Below are 17562 nucleotides of genomic sequence, written 5' to 3' on the forward strand. Positions count from 1 at the left end.
TCTCACCAACCAACAGACACAAACTGTAAAAAAAGAAACAAATCTGAACGACCATCGTTTCGTTTCTGTCACTTTCTTTTGTTCTCCGTCTTTAATTCCCTCACCTCCTTCCTCCCCTTCTGCTAATCCCTCCGTCTTTGCCAGTCTAATGTGCTTTTAAAACATTAATGTGTTCAGATCCTCATGTATCACATAGCATTAGCAGCCTATAAGATATTCATGGGGGCTTTTTTTAATAAAGCACACAGGCCTGCGAGTGTGTGCGCCTATAGACTCAGTGCGACTATGAATATGCTATCAGCCTCTCCTAAGGTATGGACCCGAGTGGCAACGGGAGATTTTAAATATGGGATTATGGATATTTCACGAATTATCGAGTGTGACCCTTCACCTTCTAAAAATAGAATCAAAGTTGGGATTCAGGAGGAGACTGAAGTTCAGCTCCAAGAAGTTCGGAGGAAAAAAAAACGTGGTTGGACGAGACAAAATATGATGTGACACCAACCAGTTTATTTTATTTAAGTAAAGTTTGAAGGAACTTCTGTGAAAGTTTCTTCATAAGGCTGCAGCTGTGTGACGCTGCACAAGATCAAGGCCTCGGTTTTTGTGCTTCATCTCCGTTGACTGGTGGTTTCCCTTATTTCCAATATTTTATGATACAGACATGAGCATGGCTTCAAGTTTGTCTTTTAGCTCTAAAGACACAAAAATAAATAAACTCTGAGAATCCTCTGCACTGTGGAGATGCTACAGGTTGTGCTCTCTTCTGCAGTCAGTGCTGGCCTGAAGGTAACGGTCAGTAGTCGCATTAAGTTCAGTCCTGTTGCATCGTGTTTACAGAACAAACACGACGAGTAAGTTCACGTGTTCACATCACACAGCTCAGGTGACGTGTTTCGGTCCACGCGGCCTCCGTCCATATTGAGGTTAAGTGGCTCTGTTGTCTACAAGCTTCATGTGACACCATTTTCTCTTCTATACCCCAAGGTGCATAACACACAGAGACACACACACACAGACAAGACACACAACTTAAAGGATCAGTACACCACAATTCACTTTCTCCCAACTCTCACTGTGTCTGCACCCCCACCCCCCCCACACACACACGTCAAAAAAAACAAGTGACCGCTCTCACACACTCACACACACACCATGATGCCTCCACTGATGGATTTCCTAACACATTCTCGCATCTCTCTCTATTACACACGCACATCCTCTGCCACATACACAAATTCAGACACTCCATCTCTGTCACGTACACACACACACACATAGACACACACACACACACGTTGCAGGGCCGTGGAGCAGTGGGGCGGCTGTCAGGTGATGTGCGTCAGTCCTTGGATCCTCCGGCTCCCTGGTGAGGGGAAGGAAACTAGGACAGGCCTCCACAGAGCGCAAACACACACACACTCTCACAATCACACACACACACACAAACACACACAGTCACACTCACATAAGCCGTTGTCCCTCAGGCCATGGCAGGGCTGGATATCACATACAGCTACAGACACACAAAATCAGCCTCTACAAGTATGTATGTACGAACGGACATACACTATCATGTTTGAACACACATACACACACACATACACACACACACACACAGAGGACCAGAGCAGCGCACTCATTAATATCGTTCTGACAACAACTGGCTCCCTGGCAACCTCTCTGCCATCGCTCACCCAGCAGCACCCCCCGCCTGTGAGCGTGCACGCGTGTGTGCATGGGGATTTAACCTGGGCGGAGCCGGGGGAGGGGAACGAGGGGTGCTAATAGGCTGAAATTAATCAACGCCGGCTGATTCGCTATCTGGGGAATGAGTGGCGGGCAGCAGGCAGGCAGGCAACACATCCTGAATACTAATGGCCTAATGGAGAGGGGAGACAGAAAGTAGACCCCATTAACTATCTCTGCTGTTTGTCAGGTAACAAGGAAGCGAGGCGAGGAAGTGAAATAGGAAAAACACCAAGTTTAACCCATGTTAACAAATACACACAAAACGTTTCCCTGTATCAACAGCGTGTGATCGCGTCTGGAAACCAAAGCAGAGTTGTTTCATACGACACGAACATCAACTCTGCGAAGCGGTTTACTTCAGAACTATACTCCCCATTCAGAAAATATGTCTAAATCTGCAGTGAGACAGAGTGAGGAGTCAAATCTTCTCCCCTCTAATCCCACTAAAGATGAAGTAACTTCTGTTCCTCCTTTTCCATTTTTGATCCTCTAGAAACTGGAGCAAGAAGAGATTTAACAATTACCTTAAAATCTGGTATTTCAGTGGGTTCTTTATGGAGAATGGTCTGTGTTCATACAGAGCTTTGTCAGTTTTGATGACAACTCACACATTCGTAAAGTGCATCAATGTGCAGCACTTACTACATAAGACGGGGCAAGTCTGTGGTTTGGTATCTTACCCAAGGACACTTCTGTGTAGAGTAGGGGAGTAGGGGAAACTGAGATCGAACCGCCGACCTTCTGGTTAGACGACAACCAAAAAATAAAAAAGGCCATTCAGGGTCAATGGTAGACGTTTGTTTTTACTGCAGGTTGAATCTCATCCAACAGAAGCTCTGACCTGAAGCCAGTCAGGGCGATTTCTGAGAAAGAGCCATTGATTTGCTTTTATTTGATTGGCTCTTGGTCAGAGAGGGTGCAGCGGTCAGAGGGCACGAGTTCATTGAGTTCAACTATCGATTGGTTCATTTAAATTTCTGGCGTTGACCAAACACCAGCGAGTCGTCATCCCAGTGAGAACGGAGAGTTACACCACCGACTTTTGTTCAACCTCTTGTTGGAGAACAAACGGATCCACAACAGTACCAAAGTATCATATGTGTATAAAGTATACTCACGTGTGCCGATGTTCACAACTATAAGCTCTTGATGTCTCTACCACCAAGGATTCATTCCCATGGTTAAGTGGTAAAGAAAGAGAACACATCTTTTTGATTCTGTAACGACCAATCAAGTGAACACACACACACAGCGAGGGACAAAACCAAAGGCGAGAACACAAAAACAGGCAAACGACAAAGGGAGCCGCAGCCGATGGGGCGCACGCTGAAGAACCCACCTACAGAGCCTTTGACAAAAAGAAGCTCACGCACTGACAGCGGCTCAAAGGCCGACTCGGAGCTGCCGACGCGCCTCGACCACGCCTCACACGTCTGTGGCGTAAACTCCATTTACAAACACTTATTCACACTGATGTAAAGACTGCCAGCACGTTAGACAACAAATCACAGAGGGTGGTAATGTATGTACGAGCCGTGTGCAGACAGCGCTGCTACTCTTTGATTCTCTCGCTCTGTCGCTCTGTGTCCCCTGGTTTGCTCTCAGCAGACTGTCTTCAGATGGGACTTGGGGAGGAGAGAGAGAGAGAGAGAGAGAGGGAGAGAGAGGGATGTGGGTGGTAAAAGTGGGTCACATGCTCAGAGAGAAAGAGAGTGGAAAAGAGGGGAGACAGAGACGAGGGAGAGAGAGACACTGAGAGAGAATGACAGTTAAAGGGAAAGAAAGGGGGAGAGAGAGAGAGGGAGAGGTAGAGACACAAAGAGGGTGAGGGAGAGAGAGAGAGAGAAGGGGGAGAGACAGGGGAGGTCGAATTCCCTTGTTCAGAAGTGGATCAGTCACAGGCCGCTTTCCTTTCATGTGATCTCAGCGGACCGCAGAACCTGAGACACACACACACACACTAACGCACACACACACACACACACACACACACACACACACACACACACACACACACACACACACACACACACACACACACACACACACACACACACACACACACACACACACACACACACACACACACAACACAGGGACGCATGCAAACACTCACCCACACACTCACTGTCACACACATACACACAAAACCAACACAAACAAAAAGTACACCTACCGCTGATGAAGAAATGATACACAGACAAAAGCACAAACACAACCATATATATCACACACACACACACACACACACACACACACAAATGTAATAAATCCATTACCCACTAGATTCAACAGCAACAAAGAGAGGAATGTGGCAAATGAGATTCAATAACGACATACCAACACAATGGCACACACACTAACACACAGACACACACATGCATTTAGACAAACAGATGCATATATCCAGGCACACTAACACACACACACACACACACACTCTTTATCCCACATGAGAGCCAGTGTAAGTAGGCCCTGCTTCAGCCTCACTCCCCCGCGGAGACACACAAAAAAAGAGGATGGACAGATCCCATCATGTGTGTGTTCCTTTGTGTGTTTGTTGTACGCTATCCCGTCATCTCCTGGGCTTTCTGCTACCACCATATTCATCTGTGGCCCTCATAAGGATAATTACACACAGACACACACAGACACAGCTCATCTCTGAAAATGCACAGCTCTCACTGTTCCTCTGTTGCGTTGGTCAAGGTCAATAGTAAAATCCTGCCTGAAGGCTCGCCTACAGCCATAGATGGGCTGTGTGTGTGTGTGTGTGTGTGTGTTTGCATTAGTGTGCATATCATTGGTGTGGTTTGTGCGTTATCTTTGTCTTTGTGTGTTGATATAAATTATTGCCTCTTGACTTGTTCCGAGCATAGTAACAACTTAGTAACACAAGCTGTGATGAAGCTGAGCATGCCCGTGTGTGTGTGTGTGTGTGTGTGTGTGTGTGTGTGTGTGTGTGTGTGTGTGTGTGTGTGTGTGTGTGTGTGTGTGTGTGTGTGTCAGATTGTGCAAGAGAGAGAAAATGTGAAACAACATTGTCTCTGCTGGACAGATCATTTTGATAATATCATGTAGCAGGATCACATCTTTACTCGACTCTCATTGGCTGATGTGTGACTTGGTGAAATTTATTTTTGTCCGATTACTAAAGGTCCGGCTGAGCCCTGACCTCTTCCTGTTTAACTACATAAATATATTTATATATATATATATATATATATATATATATATATATATATATATATATATATTACTTTTGTTCTTTTTGGTGATTTCTAACAGTGATTACACATCCTCTGAATACTGCTCGTGGAAAATATGAGAAGGAAATTATCTTATTCTTTATAAAAAAAAACACAAACTGAGATATAATGCAGCAGTTTAATGATGTCATTCTGCTGACTCTACTATAATCCTCCACACTGGTCACACACAGACACACACTGAGGTCACACACAGACACACACAGGTCAAAGTCAAGTACAGCTCACATGAATCTCTGGGCCAAACACACAAGCTCAGATGGTTTCTGACCTCTGCCCTTTGTGACCCTGGGGTCAGCAGTTCAGGGAGTCTGTCAGTGTGTGTGTGTGTGTGTGTGTGTGTGTGTGTGTGAGAGAGAAAATGTGTCAACTGTCTCACATGAGAAGTGAGTGAGTCACATTTCCTCGTCTTCGAGGGACAAATTCAGGTCAGATTTCACTCCTGTGCAGACACGTCCACAGATCGAGTCTCCTCTTCTTCCACTGCTGGACGTTTATCAGCTGAGCCGAGAGTCAACACTGAGACATTTCTGTTCCTGAACTTTTCCCTCAGCTCGAACACGCAACTATTTCTTCACTGAGATTTAAAGACAGTTTTCTGCTCCCTTGGAAAATAAGTAGGCGTAAACTTGACGAGCGCTTAACACTGCATCTCGCATTGTTAAAGAAAGTGAAAAACAATTTAAAGAATGGCAACATTACACAAGTGTCGCTCACTTGCATTAGTTATTAATTTATATTATTTATAAAACATAGGACCCAGGTTAAAATATACCAGAATTACCATTTCAATCTTTCTTCCTTGGCCCGTCCTTCTACTGAGTTTCACCTAAACTGGTTCAGTAGTTTTTGCGTAATCCTGTTAAAGTCAATGAAAACAAACCTTATGGAGGAATTTAAATCTTTTTTTCTTCAAAAATGTTTCACATTAAATCATAAATGATGTTACAACTATGAACAAGAGCTTAAAATCATAAATTAAAGTATTGGAAGTCGGATGTTAGTTAAAAGTCTTAATGATAAATCAATAGTAAAGTTTGTGATGAAACTGTGAAATATTGTTTACAAAAAAAGCTTCATTACATTTCTCCGCTGATATATTGGTATCTGTATTTTTTTAGACAAGAGGCAGAGGAAGAAGAGATGAGTGGAGAGGGGAGGAAGAGGAGAGAGGAAGAGGAAGAAGAGAGGGGAGGAAGAGGAGAGGCAGTCAGCGGACCGTGACACTTCAGACATATGGGAGGACCGAGGAGAGACGACGGGCTGAATAGAGAGAGATGGAGAGATGCACAGACGGAGGAGGAGAGAGATGCATCCAGCTGTTTGTCCGTGGTAGCTCTGCTGTAATGAGCCCATGTTTGGCTCGGTGGAGCACTGCCAACGCCTCATCTAACTTCTTCAAACTCTAACAAGCCAAACTGCTATTTAGATTTACCTCCTGCCGCCGCTGAACCGGACCCAAACAACTAAGCACATAACAGCGTGGCGTCCCTTTAAATGGACACTTTGACATTTTGAATTTTGGCTGTTTATTTTTCTTTAACAGACACTTGTCAGCATGTGGGAAACATTCTCGCTTTTAAGTTTTCATAAAATGGCTCGGCAGCATTGTTAGCGTTGCTGAGCATATCTTCCACTTGCAGCCCGCTGTGCCCTTTGGCTAAAATGAGGGAAAGCTTGGAAGTCATTTGGAGATTTACCTGGTGAAAACACAAACTCACACACAGACGTGTTCCTGCTACACGTTCTCATGGTGAGAGACTTTATCCAACGTGACAATCGACTGTATCGTAGCTGACAGCTGCCATTGTCCCTCACTGCAGATTTGTGACACTCGGAAAAAAGCAAAATATTGAAAATACAAAGTAATGGCCTCAACACCCCACTGTTGTCTCTGTTAACTCAATAAGTTATTTGTTTTATTTATTTTCATTTCACTCGTCTGTGTATTTATTTGTTTTACGCAAAAAAACTACAGCACGGACTTCCACAAAAGTTGGTGGAAGGAGGGGACATGAAATAACTTTCTTTTCTCCACTTTCTTTTGACATTGTGAGAGATTTATTTTGTTGACACTTCTACAGTTTTGAGTAGAATGAGAGTAATTCCTGGATCATATTTGTGAAACTATATCTGTACGTGTGTCTAATGTGGGGTTCTAGTGTCATTCTAGTTTTTCCTAGTAAATGTTTTTAATCTGCCATAAACATAAAATTATAATTGTGTTGGAAAAACAACTTTTCATGTGGGATCACATCAGTCCAAATAAAGCCTGGTAGAATTTCAAAATAAAAGTACTTTAGAATTTATTTTTTCACATGATAAAGTTTGGTGTTTAGACTTTAAATCTTTTCCTTAGTACAAGCTAGTTGCAATAAAAGGTGTTGACAGGGGACAGATTATTATTAATATTCAAACTAAAGAGGACAGTGTGAATATTAGAGTCACTGAGTCACATTACTGCAGTGTTTGTTTTTCATTGTTCAACAGACGTCACTTAACTGAGTGTCCCATGTTTACTCTCCATCACTTTTCCCAGTACATAGAAACAGGGAGATCCAGATTTAAGAGAATTCCTCCAGGGTTATGATTCACTGGGTGAACACGCAGTATAAAAATATGGATCAGTACATGAAGTGAGATTTGTCCTTGAGTCAACTTCTCCTTGACGTCTCTCTGGAAGTGAGACAGTGGCACTGAAAACTTTACAGAGAGAAAATACTTTTTAAAACTACTACAATTTGCAGTTGATGTAAAATAAACACTTCAGGTTCAGTGGCCGAGTGTGAACTTCACTGCTGAGTATAAAAACACAGCAGTTTGTGTCGCGTCAGAATGTGGCCGGTATCACGGCCTCGTCTGGGCTATTTTTACCCAGAGTCCGTCTGATAACTAAGCTCCGTGACCATGAAGTGACGAGGGATAAAGAGTCAGGACCTCAAAAGCATGTGATCCTCTTAACCATCGGCTGCACAAGACAAACAACGACAACAACCTCACATCAGCATGTTTGTCTGATAAACTCTTGTCTTCCTCCCTTATTTTTCATTAATTGTATTTTTATCATTTATTATTATTATAGTTTTATTGATTTTGAGGTTAAAGTTGCAAAGTGAACCGACGGTTTAATGTGAAGTTTTACTGATGATGACGAATCAGCAGTTAAATCTGGTAAAAAGCTGTCGTCCATCCATCCATCATCTTTACAGTTTATCCTCCTGATTATAAAATGAATAAAAGAATGAGCACAGTGATGTCACACTAGTTGACAACTTTTTCTAATAAACAGGCTTCGACAGGAACTTTAATCTTTGACGTCCCAGAAGTCAAAGATTTCACCTTTAACCAGGATTTATTGTGCACTTTACTTTCACTTTTAACATGATGACACATCTTGTGCTGTTAGTGCAAATACTGATCTATGAATAAATTACAATACACATGTTTGCTGGTTCTCTTCCTTCTCATCATCAGCTCGCATCCGTATATCGTTATGAATTATCCACTGGGGCCTGAATAATAAGTGTAAGATCCGATTCCAATGATGACAAAGTGTCACCAGCTTCCACTGAGGTGATCTTCCGTCACCTATCAGGTCAGAAGATGCTTCTCAGTGGGTCGAGGTGCGTTCACTGCCAGCATCAGTGGTTTGTGAATACAAACACACTGGAGGTGCTGTGACGGCTTCGGATTGAAGCACCAACGTGGTGAAACACGTCGTTCCCTCACATGAACCTCACAGTAACGTGTTGTGCAGACCTCTCTTCTCTCTGATCATCGCTCCTATTTTAGGAAGTGTTAACAAGTGGCCAACACGGCTCCACTAGAGGCAATTAAAATGCGCAGTGAAGTGAGAAGCAGGGCAGATGGTCGGGCAAAATGTGGCACAGTCCAGCTTGATGCACAACTGGTAAGACAGGTTTTCTCTGCTAAGGTCTGAGGCACAATGTGCTTCCTGTCACCATGGCCGAGTCAATGCAGCTGCACACATAACATGACTTAATTACTCTTACATTATTTATTTTCATTAAACCTTTTCCACCAGTATGTGATTTAGACCAAATGAAAGACAACAAGTACTGGAGATGTGACGACATGCCTGTGTTCTACAGATCCAAACTCTAAAAACCTGAAAACACTGGTTAAGAAAATACTGCGAAGTTTGTGTTTGGGACAAAAAGATGACGACTAAAACAAACACAAAGGAGAGCAGCAGGAGAGGTGCCGCTGATGGGGAACCACAATAAACACAATTACATGTGGCCTCAGGGTCGTGACACAGAAGCTTTGTTGTGATGGAGGTAGACGATTCTGTTCCACAACAACAACCACTGTCATTTTATCAAAGTATTTGTAGCCCGTGCACCAGCGGTCCGGAGATTTTGTCTCCAGGGTCCAGACTGCTGCTTGTGTTTTATTCTACCAGGCAGTTTTCATTCTAGACGGTTAATCAGAGATTTATTTAGACCGGGACGCCAGGTGAATTTAAACTAGCAGCTAAAAAGAAAACCAGCAGTGGTCCAGACCCTGAGGACTGGATCTGAGGATTACCGCTGTAGACTGTGTCACGGATATTGATTTTGTCCTCGGACTAAAAGCCGACCCAGGCTGAAGGCAACAACTTCACTAGCCTCTAGAAAACATACCCATCAATCCTGCAGGAGCCGAAGGCTTTTACCTCAGGTATTTGACTTCAAGGGTTTTAATGCTGGGGGCATTTTAAACATGTGAGTACTTGACTGGGATTTAAAGGCCCAAATGAGTTTAAGGGGTATTCCAGCAGTATAGAATGTGACTTCCATATCAGTGCATGTCCGCGATAATGGGGAACTTGTGGGAGAAAAAGCAAAGCAGGAAAGAAAAGCAAATGCTGAAATAACCTGAACAAACTCGACAGCTTCAATCTGTGGACAGACTTTCTGATAAAGAAGATTTATCTTCCAGGTCAAAGCCAACGGAACCCTGATCACATCATCTGGGTTAGACTTTCAAAAGTTCCCTCCAGGTCTCCTTGACGAGAAAAGTCATAGGCGTACATGTTTACAAAAAAAAAATACAGGTCGGGCTGGGTGATAAAACGATAATTGTCTCGGTATAACTTTTCCTCGATAGAAATATAAGACGTGGTCGATACAACATTGATAGAACTCATTACATCTGATACACAACAAGAACAGCCAATGATAATGAGAATAGCATCGCACCGAGCCAATCAGTCAGGTTTGGTTGACGCACACAGCACAGAGCGTGGGAGGAGCAGCCGGCAGCAGCTCACATGCTAATGTTTGGGCAGCTGTGCACGACAGGAGCGGAAGCGAGATAAAAGAGAAAACGGAAGACTCGACTCGCGACAGTGTTACAGAAGAAGACGCAGCGGACACAGCCCAAGGCTTGAAAGATGAGGACAAACGAAGGGTCTGAGGAGAGCGGAGATATTTTAGCTATTTAAAGTCAGAGCAGAAGAAGAGTAGTGAGCACTGCAAATTGTGTCGAAAGCATGTTCCCACAAAGATAGTTATCTATCAAAGTTATACCGATAATCTTTTTTACCATCTGAAGCAGAAATGACAGAAATAGTGGTTTGCTTTATATCGTCATATGTATCGATATTGAATTTAAAGTCACAGGTCACAAATTGTGCGTTTTAATTTTGGTTCCTTCAGAGATTTGAATGCAGCACTTGTGTCTAACAATGGAGACCCTCTTTGACTCTTCGAGTTAAACGTTTATCCTCTTCTAGCATCAAAAACAGATTGAGATTGCTGTTTTTATTTTTTGGACATTATGTTTTCACCACTGTCCGTTTGTTCTCTGTTCACAGACAGTGTGAACGTGAAGGAAGCCGATGGGAGAAAGAGGTTTTGCTCTGACACCGTCTGCTGACGCGAGGCCTCTAAACGCACACAGCAACAAATCACACCTGGTTTAGCAGCAGCATGGAGCCTGATGTGCTGCAGCAATAGAACCACATATCCCTGCTTAGTTAGCCTGTAGCATCAGTGTTAGCACTTTGTGAACATGTGTCCTCATCATCATCATAATCATCCTCCTCATCTTCCTCATCATCATCATCTCCGTCATCATAATTATCCTCAGTTTTAGCACTTTGTAAACATATGTCATCCTCATCATCATCATCCTTCTTCTCATCCTCATCATCCTTCTCATCCTCATCATCCTTCTCCTCATCGTACTCATCATCCTCATCCTGCTCATGATCAACCTAATCATCATCCTCACCTTCATCATAATCATCCTCCTCATCTTCATCATAATAATCATCTTCATCCTCATCATAAACTTCATCCACCTCCTCATCCACCTCCTCATCTTCATCCTCATCATAAACTTCCTCCTCCTCATCATCATGTCGCACTGTGGCTGAGGTTCGGCCTCTGTCTCCAGCTCCGGTACAAACCCTCCACCACCACCACCTTCCTCACCGGGAGAGTAGAGCCTCGCCAGCTGTCGAGCCCCGGCGTGCTGCGGTCCCCAGCGTGGCGCCGCGCTGCGTGCGGCCGCCCCGTGCTCATTCCCGTTCGGATCCTCCTCCGCCATGGACCGGTGCCTGATGTCGGTCTCGGAGAGAAGCGACGCCGCCATGACTTCTGCTGCTTCCGCTGCCCCCCCCCCCGGCTCTGGCTCTCAGCTACACAGCATCAACGACGCGGGGCAGTAACTGGTCGGTGTCCCGGTGTCCGGTGTCCGGTGTCCCGGTGTCCGGTGGTGGTGGCGGCTGCTGGGGCTGAGCGGAGCCGAGCAGAGGAAGGGGAGAGGCGGCTGAGCAGAGTGACGCTGGCTGGGAGGAAGCACCGGAGCAGCAGCCTCCTGTCACCCGGAAACACACGCACGGAGCTGCGCCGACACACGGAGCTGATTCACGGGCTTTTACCGGCGGCAGCTCCCGCGAGGACCCGTCAGAGTTTGTGAGACATCAGCTGCTCGTGGTCCCGATTCCCTCTTATTGTTGTGATGCTGATGAACTCACTTTATTTCTGCTTCCTGTTCATGATCACGTCACCTGCTGCATCTGGTCTGAGAGGAAGAGGAAGTGGAGGAGGAAGTGCAAGAGGAAGTGGAAGAGGAAGTGGCTCCTACTACAACATAAACACTGAACAACATGAGTTTTGTATCTCCGGGATTCTGCTGCTGTTTTTAACTTGCGTCACGTCAAAGTCTGGTGTAAAGATTCAAATGCTTCTGCTCGTTTGGTTTCTCCGTGTTATTATAACTTCTCCACCTTATTATCTAAAGTGCATTGAGACCAATGTATGTATCACACATAAATAAAATTGCATTGGATGATTTGAACAAATATTAGTGTTGTTTGACCCTAAAGGTTGTGTGGATATTTGGCAGACGCACCATTCGCAGTATTGAAACAGTAAAAACCAAATACTAGTAATGGTGACTGAGTTTAAAGCTCTGGTGAGTCCGGTCAAGTGTTTTATATGATCGTGTTTTTATTTATTTTGCTGCTACTCTTGGTCAGGTCTTCCTTGTACGAACCCTCTCGAATAAATAAAATAAAACTTTAAAAAGACCAGATCTGTACAGAAGGAGTTTTACAGTCATCTCAAAGTTAATGACGTTTCCTTGTTTGTTATTTATCTATCTTGTTGCTGTTCAGTGATGTGGACTGAACATGAAAGACAAACAGAAGGACCTACACGTCACAAATATATGTGGATGACACTGTGGGTTTTATCTGGACCAGATGTGGGCCAGATGTGGGGAGGTAAAGGACCAGGAAGACAGGTTCTGCATTCTATAGTCTGATGCTTTTCCTTTAACTGTTCTCTCCTGTAACGTTGTGGTTGTTCCGATGGTTGCTTGGTTTCCTCAGTCGTCTGTCAGAGAGAATCTCTGTGAAACAGGTCACTGCAAAAAATATACCTTCAGTCTCAGTGAGAAATTACAATGAGTGGAGATCAATATAAACCCACTGGACCAATGAGGAGTTGGTCTCAGCTGTCAATCCTTTAGATTTACAGTGAAGACACTCATTATGGCGAAACACACACTTTCTTGGAAAACATTTAAGATTTGAGTCAAAACATATTTCCTCTCATTGTCTGTCATCTTATATACGACTCTTCAGGAGTCCGGACCAACACTCAAAACTTTTTAGCTCATGTCTGCTCAGCTGACTTTGTACCGTACCTGATAACTTGATCAATATTATGGATTGATAACTCGTCAGTAAATATGATGAACCTCCCAGATGCCTTCATTTGGAATAAATGCACACCACACAGCGGTTGTTTATTTGTCATTTATTTATTTGTTTTATCTTTTTGTCTGTACTAGATTATTGCAATCTGGTTAATTCACATTTAAAAAGCAGTCATTGACCAGACGCACTGAAATCAATGATACTCATTTTTACAATAACCATTATAGGCCCCATAGAGACTGGAAAACCCAATCCAAAAAAAAAAAAAAAGAAAAAGAAACATCTGTATGGTTTTCTGCACTTTATTTAGTTTGATGTCTTTTTTTCATAGTAATTACAAAAAGGAAAAAAATATATAACAATAATCATAAAAAGGAGAGTTTTTTTGGGAGAAAAACTTAGGAATATTACGACTGGCAAACAAACGATCACAACACAGCACAAGTACCTACTTACGGCGAGAAATGAAAGGTACAAAAAATGAAAATAATGAAAATAAGCGCATGTGGCAGAAAGAGAAACAAAAGCAAAGAGATTGGCACCTATGAAGTTGAATACAATAAGCAACTGAGGGGACGAGAAGGTGAAGCTTCTTCCTACGATCTATTTAAAAAAGAACATTTCCAAACGAGGAGTGTTTTCTTGCTTTTTTCCTTTTCTATTTGTTAAAAAAAATAAAATGCATGGACGGGGGAGGGGGGGAGAGGAGAGGGGGAGGAGGGAGAAGCTGGTGGGAGGGGGGGGGTAGGGACAATAAAAAATACTGCACGTACAATACCTTTTTTCACTCCTCTCTTTCCTTCATCTAGCTCTTACCGTTCCTCTTACCCACTTTTTCCTTTCTTTATTTAATAGCATATCCCATTAATATTCCTTTCCCCCGCTGCTTCTAATAGCCGCGCCCAGTGGCGCGATCGTTAGAGTTTTACATGTGAGTAGCAAATGACACTTTGATTGGCTGTGATGTGGAGATGGGGGTCCCCCGCCGGCTCCGGGTCGGGGGCCCCGGCTGAGCCGAGAGATCCTGCCGGGCCTCGGTCTCACTGCGCGTGCTGACTCAGTGTGTGGTTCTGGTGGGAGAGAGGGAGAGGGAGAGATAGAGGGAAAAAGTGAGAACACATGATGAGAGAAATAATGGGCTACGTGAGCATAGTGCTTTCCACTTGCCCCCCCCAACCAATAATAGAACAGAAGAGAACAGAAACACAACTGCCTCCCACAGAACCGACAGCAAGGCCTCCTCGCTTTATACATCGTCTGACGTGTGAACAGAAAGAGGAAGAAGAAGAAGAAGAACAGACACTCGACAACATAAACATGTACGGACGAACAAAATGACAACTTTAAACCTCAAGAATCCACCTTGTTCTCCAACACAACCGAACCTGGTTTTGGTCAGAAACTCAATCATTTCAGATCATATAGTATTTGTTCTGTTTTATTCCTCGTCTGTGGGAACCCAGCGCCTCTATTTGTTTATTCAGATCTGTGAAACCCTCATGTCTTTTGATATTGTGATTAATATTTTACAGAGAGCGTCTCCATACCTCCGAGACGGCTGCACTCACATCTCTCCCAAGGCATCGACGCACTACACATCAATACATAATCACAATGCAAAAAAAACTACCTTTTTTCAAAATTGAAATTCACGAGCGAGAGCGGAACAAACGAAATTCACGGGTGGATTTCAATGCACACAAGTAGAAGAGGCAGAGCGTGCACTAGCACACGGGTGTAAAGTAAAGTATAGTGCACGTGAAGACTTAATAATATGCTTAACCTTCTCACTACAACACACACACATAATTACAGGTAAACTGGCACATGCACGCTTCATCTCGACTGTTGGGAGTTGGGATGTTCGCTTCAGCTCTCATGAACACACACACACACACGCACACGTACACACACACACACACACACACACGCACACACACGCACACACAGACAGTCCTCTGTGGATGATCCATATCAGCTACAACAGGGAACAGAACTCATGATAATCCGGATTTGCTGGTTTGGAACTTAGCTTGCATCACATCTAAAGCCGGGCAGATCGAGGCAGAGCGAGTGAGTGTGTGTGTGTGTGTGTGTGTGAGAGATAGTGTGTGTAGAAGATGGAAAGATGATTGATTAGAAAGATTTCTCTGGGAATTTGTGTGTACGTCAGAGAAATTTCCAAGGAGATAATTTCTTCCTGTGAAACGTTCTCTCTCTCTCTCACACAAACACACTCATACACAATTCCCAAAAATTCCCAGTGAGATCTTCCCAATCAACCCCCTCTCCCCTCCACCACCACTAAAAAAGCAGCTTTCTCAGATTAATCTCTCTCTCTCTCTCTCTCTCTCGCAGATAGGCCTCACTACAGAAAGAAAAAAAAGAGCAGCGGATGAGAGAATGGAAAAGAGGAGGGGACAGGGGGATGAAGGGAACAGAGAGGCGAGGAGGGGTGGATGGGGAGTGAAATGTGAAGGATTATATGTGGTTTGGGGTTGATAAATACTTATTTGTCATTCTATGGCTCTTATCTTGCTGTGCATGTTTTGTTGAGCCCTCCAGTGCACGTGTATGTGTGTGTGTGTGTGTGTGTGTGTGTGTGTGTGTGTGTGTGTGTGTGTGAGGGAGAGAAAGAGCGAGCAAGAGCAACGGGGGGTGGAGGGTGTCGGGAGTGTATGTTGTACAACTGTGTGTTTGACAGTGTCTGTCACTCGGCTTTAGAGTCCAAGCTACTGTGTTCAGAGGAAAGCAGAGGGTATTAATGATCCACACACACACACACACACACACACACACACACACACACACACACACACACACACACACACACAGTCGAATGGTTTCAGAGAGATGTTAAGTAAATGGGCAAAATAACGGATGAGACAGCGTCTCTCTGTGTGTGTGTGTGTGTGTGTGTGTGTGTGTGTGTGTGTGTGTGTGTGTTTGTGCGGCTGCCTCTCTCGTGAGGAAGCAGATCTCATTGGGAGCCACTGACCCCATTATGATAGAAAACCCTCCTCTCTCTCTCTTTCTCTCTGCCGTCTCTCACGCTATCACTTTCTCTCATCCTCCACCTCTCCGCTCCATCCCTGAAACTAACTGGCTGCAGTTCCTCTCCCCACCAGAAGAGGTCAGGCTCATTCCTCTTTATGAAAAGGAAGCCGAAGCCGAAGGAGAGGAGAGGACAGAAGGACCCTGGTGTTACATGTCAATTATGAGACATTATAAGTGTGAATGGAGAGAGAGAAAAAAGAGACTATGACCCTGTGATGGACTGTAAAACACACTCTCTGTGTGTGTGTGCGTGTGTGTGTGTGTGTGTGTCACTCTCTTTTTTGGGGACTTCCTTATGGGGACAAAAGCAAAGTCACCATAATGTAAATTATTACATTCCAAGGTGTGAAACAACATTTGAGTAAGTCTCTAGGAAATGAATGCAGTTCTACATCATGTCAGCTAAAGTCATGAAGACATGTGTGTGTGTGTGTGTGTGTGTGTGTGTGTGTGTGTTTTCCCTAAGGTTCTTTGGGTCCTAGTGCTAGTGTATTGATTTTTAGAAAGAGTGAGGGATGGAAAAGAAGGACAGAGGAAGATGAAGAAGAGGGATGGATGGATGGAGGGAGGGAGGGAGGGAGGCCACAGTTGGTCCCTAGAGGAGCCTGCAGCGCTGCAGTGGACTGCTGGAAATAGCCCTGAGGAGAGAGAGGGAGGAAGAGGGGTGAAGAGGAAGGGAGGGATGAGAGAGGAATGCAATGGACAAGTGGATGACAGCCTGCCATGCTACACACCCACACACACACACACACACACACACACACACACACACACACACACACACACACACACACACACCACGACTCCTGGTTACTACTCTTCATTTACGTTGTTGTTGGGAGCTTGATATTGATTAAGCAGCTTTGCAATCAATCAGATGTGTGTCTGTGGGTGTGTATGTGTGTGTGTGTGTGTGTGTGTGTCAGTGTGACATCTGCTCTACAGCTGAGTAATTGATATATTCTTCAGAAAAAAGCGTGACAGGAGGAGGAGGAGTGAGAGGGAAGAGGATGAAGAGGAAGGAGGAGACACACCGTTTTTATATTGAGTGTTTAGGCTGCGTCGAGGCCTGTGATTAAGAAGACGGTAAATACAGCCGCCTTCAAACAAACTCCACACCTGCACGTGTTTCACAATAAAAGCCTGAACTGCTGGAAGAGTTAAAATGTGAAACTGATGAAACGACTGTAAACAATGGCAGGAGGGCTTCTCACTAAAATATGATTATGGGAAATGCATGAGGAAAACAGAGGATAATGAAAAGCTGCAAATGTAAAAAAGAAAAAGAAAAAGAAAATAGGTTTAAAA

General features: G+C 44.1%; 2 protein-coding genes and 1 long non-coding RNA gene across 4 annotated transcripts in view; 1 reads left to right on the plus strand and 2 right to left on the minus strand.

Annotated features, from left to right (window-relative positions):
* Window positions 1-12551, minus strand: part of LOC109641788 (plasmanylethanolamine desaturase 1) — a 27575-nt gene extending 15024 nt beyond the window's left edge. The window contains exon 1 of the mRNA XM_069527956.1: window positions 11465-12551. Within this exon, the coding sequence (XP_069384057.1) occupies window positions 11465-11624 (160 nt within the window). The 5' untranslated portion in view covers window positions 11625-12551. The remainder of the gene's footprint in view (window positions 1-11464) is intronic.
* On the plus strand, window positions 4983-13473 carry LOC138410791 (uncharacterized). The gene is made up of 2 exons (XR_011243385.1): window positions 4983-9704; window positions 10843-13473. It is a non-coding gene; the product is annotated as an uncharacterized lncRNA (long non-coding RNA).
* The window catches only part of znf423 (zinc finger protein 423), a 128726-nt gene continuing 124446 nt past the window's right edge, over window positions 13283-17562 (minus strand). For both annotated transcript variants that reach the window (XM_069527954.1, XM_069527955.1), the window contains one exon: window positions 13283-14267. In XM_069527954.1, coding sequence (XP_069384055.1) covers window positions 14238-14267 — 30 coding nt within the window. In that variant the 3' untranslated portion in view covers window positions 13283-14237. The remainder of the gene's footprint in view (window positions 14268-17562) is intronic.

The sequence above is a fragment of the Paralichthys olivaceus genome, chromosome 7 (assembly GCF_024713975.1).
Source record: "Paralichthys olivaceus isolate ysfri-2021 chromosome 7, ASM2471397v2, whole genome shotgun sequence".
In the NCBI taxonomy this organism is placed as follows: domain Eukaryota; kingdom Metazoa; phylum Chordata; class Actinopteri; order Pleuronectiformes; family Paralichthyidae; genus Paralichthys; species Paralichthys olivaceus.